This window comes from Botryllus schlosseri, unplaced genomic scaffold (genome assembly GCF_051294905.1).
Source record: "Botryllus schlosseri isolate E-star unplaced genomic scaffold, Bs_hap1 Bs103a, whole genome shotgun sequence".
Lineage (NCBI taxonomy): Eukaryota > Metazoa > Chordata > Ascidiacea > Stolidobranchia > Styelidae > Botryllus > Botryllus schlosseri.
The window spans coordinates 32,291-40,655 of NW_027648712.1; the positions used below are offsets into that span (position 1 = coordinate 32,291).

At 40.8% G+C, this 8,365-nt stretch overlaps 1 protein-coding gene across 1 annotated transcript; it reads right to left on the minus strand.

Moving 5' to 3' along the window:
* Positions 1-1,167: 1,167 nt before the first annotated feature.
* LOC145432712 (uncharacterized) lies at positions 1,168-8,358 on the minus strand. The gene is made up of 6 exons (XM_080309546.1): positions 8,192-8,358; positions 6,322-6,431; positions 4,698-4,911; positions 3,719-3,837; positions 1,880-2,013; positions 1,168-1,235 (listed from the first exon to the last, which is right to left on the minus strand). The coding sequence occupies exons 2-4, from the start codon at positions 6,418-6,420 to the stop codon at positions 3,785-3,787; spliced, it is 366 nt and encodes a 121-aa protein (XP_080165672.1). The 5' UTR covers positions 6,421-6,431; positions 8,192-8,358; the 3' UTR covers positions 1,168-1,235; positions 1,880-2,013; positions 3,719-3,784.
* Between the last annotated feature and the right edge of the window lie 7 nt (positions 8,359-8,365).

Genomic DNA, 8,365 nt, shown 5'->3' on the forward strand with positions numbered 1-8,365 from the left:
AGTAACTTAAATCTCTGTGCGATATGTAGCTGTTAGACTCAGATGCAATATAGGTTACCCGGTTTCGGTCAATTTGGCTATAAATCAATACAATTCAATTCATTTCTATAATTTATCATAGCATGAAGAACGACGCCGTTATCTCTGTAGTCACTACCAACACAGGGATCAATTGCAGTGCAGCCAACCTTGGTATTATTTGATGTCCTTTTCAATTGTTTTTGGTTATTTTCGAACAAGTTTAGGTAAGTTTGTTAGCAATGTAAAAGACTGAACAATGCCAATGCGGATTCAAAATAGGCGTGAAATATACCTTATGTATACTTTTATATCAGGAGTGGGCAGCCCGTACGGCTGCATTCGGCCGCAAAAGGTACTGTGTGCGCTGCGCGATAATATGAACTCCCAGCAACTTTTCACAACATTGCTACTCGCAATTTCGGTGCAGACAATATGCCATTGTGAAGAGTAGATTGGTCCGGAGTTCACCGGGAATGAATATGGTCCGGAGTTCACCGGGAATGAATATGGACAGTTTGCCATAGGTATTTTGTGTCCCGATCGTTCATTGCGGCTATGCCCTGAAATGCGGCCTTAGATTACATAAGTAATCGAAATGCGGCCATGATTTGCAGGAAGGTTATCCACCTCTGTATCAGATGATGTGCTCTTTTTGACATGACAATAAATGTAAGAGGGTAAGGGAGCGCGTTTTCTTCGCCCATCGCCAATGGGGGCACTTATCGAAAAAGGTTGAGGACCGCTGATCTACAATATACCGCTTGCCAGTAAATAAGGCAGTTTATTAGGTGTGTCCGAATTCATGGTCAACTCAACAATCTTCAGCCAATATATGATATTTCCTATAAATTCGATAATCATTGCAATATCAATCAACCAGGACACATTGTTATGAGAGTACGAGACGCCCGATTGCCACGAAAAAGAGTACGAGACGCCCGATTGCCACGAAAAACGGACATCACCGTTCACAGTTCAGATAGATAGATAGTTGCATAGCATTTGAATGTATGGAAATGAAAAACGCATTTTATTTTCCGTCCATCGAATTTGCTTTAATATGTCTCAAGTCCTCGATATGCAAACTGCTGCCAAGCATTTTTCATTTTTCTGCTTGAATCAGCCCGATTTTGCTGCATTCATATAGACAATCGCGACTATGCCTGCGACAAGCGCCAAAAGTCCAATCGTCATTCCGGCAATAGCCCCGCCATCTGTGAAATTATTGCCGTTTTGAAACACCACTTTCCACAACAGGATGGTTGTCCGCCTTTGAGCATGGAGCAATTTCGTCTGTGACTTTACAGCTCCAATGTCAACCCTAAAACCTAGCCACTAAATTATTCCTCACACAAACTGCAATACTAACACAACCGTAAGCCTAACCATATTCTGTAAATCGGGGTTTTAGAGTAAACAGAGAATTAGTATCGCATTTCCATATCAATGCTATCATTTTCACTTCATGATACGGACAAATACTTATGCTGTCGAAAATTTATACCTCCCGGATACCTTTCGCATAGCTCGATTTGCAGCTTTTGACAGTTAATATATGCCAACGGATTACGATCATTTTCACAACTCCTACTTACTTGAGTAGATTTAAAGTCAGTCAATTCTACTTTTACGTCAAGTCAAGTTTTAAGCTGCTTTCAAAATGTCTACTTCTACTCGTACTTGAGTAGATTTTTGCGTTGCTACCCCTACTTAATTGAGTAGCTTTGTTGGCGAAGTTTAACACCTCCGCAAATATTATAAAATACACTACTACATACTATTTGTGGAGAATTGTCAGCACCACTCCAACATTATCAATACCCAAACCAGTATTCAGCTTCAAATATCTTCAACTTACTTCTATCCGCACATCTAACCCCTTGGTAGAAAGCCACACATTCGCAAGTAGGGTTCTGACTACCCCGTTGGCGTACGCAAGTGGCCCCGTTGGTACAGTATTCGTCGCCGTTGAGAAAACATTGATCTTCGCAGCTGGAATGCAAAATATATTGTAGGCTATACGCTAGGGCGGTTGTCGGGAGCCTATATCTTCCGAGCGATATATGGCTCTTTTGGGTATAAGATATGGCTCTGTAACTAATTTTTAATTTTGTTATTTTTGTTTTGATTTTATTAATATTGCAGCAACTTGCTGGTGAATTCATGACGACCAGAATAATGTTTCACGTGACAGCATATACATATCTAATAGAGAATCAATACAGTGAGGTATCACGGGTTAGGAGCTCGTATCCCCTTTTCAAAATCCTTAAATTTATGCCGCTGTCGTGCTGGCGACTAACATCACTCGCGAATTCGATGTAGCCTACCCGACGTCGCACGCCTCGAAACCGATCAAAGATAATAAAATCACGGCGACGCCTGTATGACCATCCAGTTTTCAAATACACATTTTCTTCTCGATCCACACCGAGAAATGAATTGCTTCGGATGTGTCATTCACAATTAGAAATTCAAATTAAAAAACAACGCCATAGCTATCCAGTATCCATGTTCTTGATTGATAAGTAGCTTTCTTATATCGCCGTTAAAATGTATAGGTGTGTGGCTTAAAGATTTGCTAGCCAAATACTTCGGAAGTCGATCAATATTTAGATATTCGGAATCAGTGCGACAATTACATTCGATTAATATCAGCGATCATAAATTCTAAGCATTTTACGACGAGTTGAGCTATCAATGGTGAGGCTTGGCGCGCCTGTGCCTCATCTGAGTCTTACCTCTCCTTTCGCGCTTTATTTCCGAACAATATATTTGAATATTTCTTGATTTTGGGAGTAAAAATGTTTAAAATCTAGTCATTCATAAACATTGATAAAAAGTACCAATGAATCACTCAAGGTTTTATATTATGTAGGCTACTGCTGTAGTGACCATGTTTAGCTCCCTCCACCTACTCATGTGAGAAATGCGAATGCAGAGAAAATATTGTCCACACTACGAACCCCATGTATTGGCGCTACCAATGCGTCACGAATTTTCAATTGTGACTTAGTAATTGATTGACATTTCTGGTTCTTCGGGAGTTACGATTAAAAATAGTTGGTCAATGTGGCTCTTCGGTCTAAAAAGATTCCCGACCCCTGATTTGGGGGTTTCGACCTGTGAGCCATGGCCCCCTAGGGGGCCGTAAGCCTTTTTTCAGGGGATTCATGATAAAATTTCAACGATTCGTCATATCCAAGTCTAATCCACTAAAACAAAAGATATGTTGTACAGCACATATTGTATTGTAAGATATAAATTGGTACAGCAATAATCTACTTCATGATTTTGAATTAACTTCCTTCCCCCCTTCAGCAAACCTTCAGCTGAACACATATTCCGAGCAGAAGCAAGCTTAACAACCACATTAAACGAAGATCTAATAACTTATTATTATACCATTATCGTGTCAATTGTTTGTTGTATTTAAAAGATTTTATCATACCCACTACAGCTTACATTGTAAGTAGGTTTTTATTTAAAATGACATTTCCTAGATATTTCAAAAAGTTGAAAAATAGGGGGTCATTTATAGTTCCAAAGTTCCGAAAGAGGCGCAACCGGACCCGGAGCTACTTGAATTCAATTCCGTGAGTTGGTAATAATTGAAGTAAACAAAAGATACGCGAATTCTCCAAATGAGCACAAGTGCTTTGTCACTGACCACCTACGATCAATCGTCCCTACTTACTTCGTTCCTGGAATCGATGGTGACAAGTCCCTGAACCCACTTCGACACTGGCATGTGAACCCCGGGTCAGTGTTCGTGCAATCGGCGGACTCTGTCACTGTCATCGCACTCGTTCACATCTGTGAGAATCAATTGAATCAGTGATATTGAAGGATATTACTGCCTCGCGGCGAGTTTGCGGACATATGAACACAAAGCACGCAATACTTTAGCATGCGACACTGGTTCATGAACCACATGAGCATGTGATGATTTAGCATGGTATATATTACCATGCATGCGGCATTTGAGCATGTGACATATGAAACTTGTGCATGTGAGATATGAGCTTGGGTCACTTTAGCATGTGACACCTAAGCAAGCAACATTAGCGCATTCCAAATATGAGTATATGCAAGAATTTAGCATGCAATACTAGTGCATTCAATATATGAGAGTATGAGCATTAAGAAGAGAGGTCTCAAACATGTGGAGACAACATTTTGTGCTGCCCGCGTCGGAATCAGATGCAAAACCATTTTTTAAATACTGAAAAATATGATTTTCTTCGTGATAGGTGCGAATTTCTACACATTCGATCACATTTACACGATGAGTGTTGAATATCATTCTGCAAGGTCCGTCAAATAAGGCTTACTTGCCTACATGGAAAAACATAGAATACTGCTATTTTTGATTCTACGGCCCAAGGCGTTATCAAAGACTAAGAGATTTGCAATCGAGCGAATTTTACACCCCCGATTTAGAATATAGCACTTGCTTATGCACCATGTAAGCAAAGCACCCGATACTTTACCTTGCCATACTGACGCATGTGACACTCGGGCGAGTAACATACGAGCATGTGATAATTACGCATGTGATACTTGCGCAAGTGACACGAGTGTAAAGTTAGAATTATAGTTAACTTAGATTGTGGCGATGGTTATGGTAAGAACGTCACATGGCGAAATGCCGGGCAGCCGTATTGAAGACGTACCTGAGACAATGACTCCCTGAACAGACTGCGCTTGCACTTCGGGAACTTCTCCGCTCACAATAGCGCTGCTAAACTTCTTGGCGACTTGGGTGGAATTATCGGTAGCGTTGCGTGGTAATTGCAGTAAGCCAGACCCTATGATACTACCGCAGGCGAATTTCATTTCCGCGATTCCAAACACAGGAACTCGAGTGTAGTTGCCGAGAGCTAATACCTGCAAATATAAAATATACAGTTAACTGACGGTGCGAAATTGATTATAATTACATAGAGGCAAAGTCTCAATTTTAAATATATATAGCCATGGTTAGAACATCACTCTCGCAGAAAAACTTATGTATAGCGTCTTGCAATGGAATGAAAAAGTAGTTGAAAACATTCCTGGATTGCGACACAGTTACGGGCAGGGTTGTGAAAAATCGAGTACCTGGACCGAGAATCGAGCTTCAAGGCAATTATTGTGATGTCGTGTCAGTATGAATGTGGGAAGTTCAAATATGTACCTTTTATGTAGCCGCAAAGAATATATATTGCAAGTTCTATCCCTCATCAAGGTAAATAGGTATTCTCCGACAAAGTCATATATCGAACCCGTACTGCGTATAGGCTACTTGAAGCAATAACGAGAAAGCGGGTGTGTTACTCGGCTCAGAATCTCGTCTTTTTGCAACTGCCGTTTGCTCACGAACACAATACGGAAAACAGACAACACCACAAGTCTACGCGGTTATAATATTATGTTTATACGACGCAATAAACTCACAACGGCGATGCTCATGCTCACGGACACATGTAAAGGAATCCAGACGATCCATAAAGCTCCGGTACAATACAAGTAAACTCCAACGAAACCTCACGCAAAACCTACGCACAACCCCCAGCTTAAACCCGAACCACCAGCTGCATTGTCATTTACAGGCAAGTATACGGACTACCAACGGGGCAACATCACTCCCAAGAGGCTCGTGTAGCATCGTCAGTGACCAGGTCGTGCTACAGCCATTCTATCCGCGCAGAGATTCCGATCGGTACATACAACTCAAACCGGCAAATACAACACCAACTTCTACTACTTCACGCCCGAACTGCCTAATACTACAACTACTGCTGCTCCCGACTATTCATACTTCACGCTACCAAACATAGCGACATACTCGCTCACATCCATCTTCAGCCACGCTTTCAGCCAACTTTCTACCTAACAATCTCAACACGCGGTCTCGAACGATACCACGTGTAACATAAATTCCAAACAGCAAATACCGAACATTCTTGAAACCTTGGGTTTCCACACCTACTTCATTGCAATTTGTGACCATGCGGTGGGTTGATCACTTCACAGCCATGTCCTTTCCACTACATGTTTTGTATGCTGTGATACAACCAATTGAGACTTCAAGGCCTCCACAGTGAAAATACTAATGAAACTATAAATTTTAGTGTGAAAATACTAATGAAACTATAAATTTTAGTGACAAAGTAACTGTTGATTGCATTCAGCGTATAATTTCATTGCTCGAAAAAATCCTCTTTCACTACTCAACTCGAATCATTAGAATCAATACTCGATTAAGATTCGAGGGCTCGAATCATTGGTTCCCAGTTACAGCCACGGGTTACTCACCACTCCACGGAAAATGGCGAAAACTTGAAGATACGCTTGGCTGCCTGTGACTGTCACTAGCGGGTCGCAAGTCTGGTCCAGAGTCATCGAGAAGGACATTTGCGTAACGTCTGCAAAACAATAAATACATAAATCTGCAAAACAATGTGGTAAAGCTATCATTTTTCGTGTACATATAGTATAAGTTCAAATAATATAAATAGTGTGTCAACATTCATTTAGGTACGCATTCGAATGAATTACGGATCTTCATCGGATGAGAATGTAATTTCTAACATCCAAGAATACGAAATATGCAAATGCGTACACAATCACGCTAGTTTGTGTTACTTTTCCGTAAAATGTTTCGAACTAGGTATTTTATCCCTCAGCGCAAGGTGTGGCGAAATCGAAGTACCTCTTTAGAGAGTGAGAGTCATAGGTACATTGAAGATGCTTTGAAGCTTTTTGATCAAAATGATTCACTAAGTATATTTGCATTTGAGAGCTAAAAAATTAAATCTTCAGAATATTTCTTTCATCATATAATAAGGAATGATACTGTTTTACTAGTGAAGTCCCAATCCGAAAATACCGACCGAACTTCGAGCTCTTACACCTTGTTATTTGCTACCGTCCATAAATAGAGGTTAGTACCAGACCGGGCAATTTTCGAAAAGGGCCCTGCAGGAAAAAAATGTTACCACTGATATAGCTCTTTGTTATGCAAACCGAAGACAGTAGAACCACACTAGAAAGTGCTGACCCTTATAGCATGGTTTTTAGATCACTCCTTCACATTTTGCGCGATATTTGATAAAATTTGCAGTGAAAATTTGAATGAAAAATAGAAAAAGTTGCACTATAACATTTCTAAAAACAGCTTAAAACAGCATAGTACATAGATTTTGAGCATCTAGGAAGCTTGCGAAAGCGGTAACAGAAAGTTGCAAAAACCTGCCCTAGTGATCAGGATTAGGCATACCTATTTACGCCAGTCGCAACTACAGTTAGCACATCGGCGAAATTATAGTTTTGAATTGTAAGTTAGTAGCCTGGTACAACACATATTTTAATGCTGAAATACGGCTTTAACGGTCGGAATAAAGTTTCGAAACTGTGTTTCTTGTTGTTGCATTATTACTATTTTGTTACTCAATAAATAACGCACTGTAACTATCGACTCGAATCATTATAATTGCTACGCTACTCTGATTCCAGTAATTGAATCGTTGTGCCGAGCGCTATTTCACACAACTCGATAACAAGCTCTAAATCAGTGGTTCTCAACCCTTTTTAATAGTGAAAAATTTCACGCCTCCCCCTTATCGTCATATCACACAATCCAACTGGGATGCTAGCAACCCCAACAGATTGTTTGGTGGTATGGGCGGTTAAGAATGTTGATGAGAGAGTAAAAATATATGAAATTGGGTCTATATAGAGAGAAACGCGCGTGCATTGTAGGTAAATCACGCCGAGCGCGAAAATTTTTTTCAGGTGACCGCTTCTTCGCGCCCCTTCAGATGTTTCGCGCCCCCCCCCAAGGGGGGCGCGCCTCCCAGGTTGAGAACCCCTGCTCTAAATCGTACTACAAGGGCCGCAATGTCACCAAACCCTTTTTTCGACAGCACATATTTCAATGATAGGATCAAAATAAACCTAAATACTTCCAACCGACGCTCGTCAGCAGTAATCGTCAGCAACTAGTAGAGAATTGAACAGAACATTGTGTGTCTATATCTACGATCGTATAACCAAGTATGACCTCGCAGGCATGAAAATTATTTCATCGTGAATATAATATTCAATGTCATATTCAAGTTCTGTACCTCCAAGTGTTCTTCATGATATATTTTTAGAGGAGAAATAATAATTGGCGCACCTGTACCTGACGGTGTTGTGGCCGGCGCTGGTTTCGTGGTGGTTGTCTGTGTTACGGCAACTGCCGACGTATCTTCGGAAGAAGTTGCAGATAGAGTAGTTGAAGTCGACTGAGAAGTTGCAGATTGAGAAGAGGATTCTGAATGTACAGTGGGTCCTCGTGAAGTTGTGGGTTCTGGGG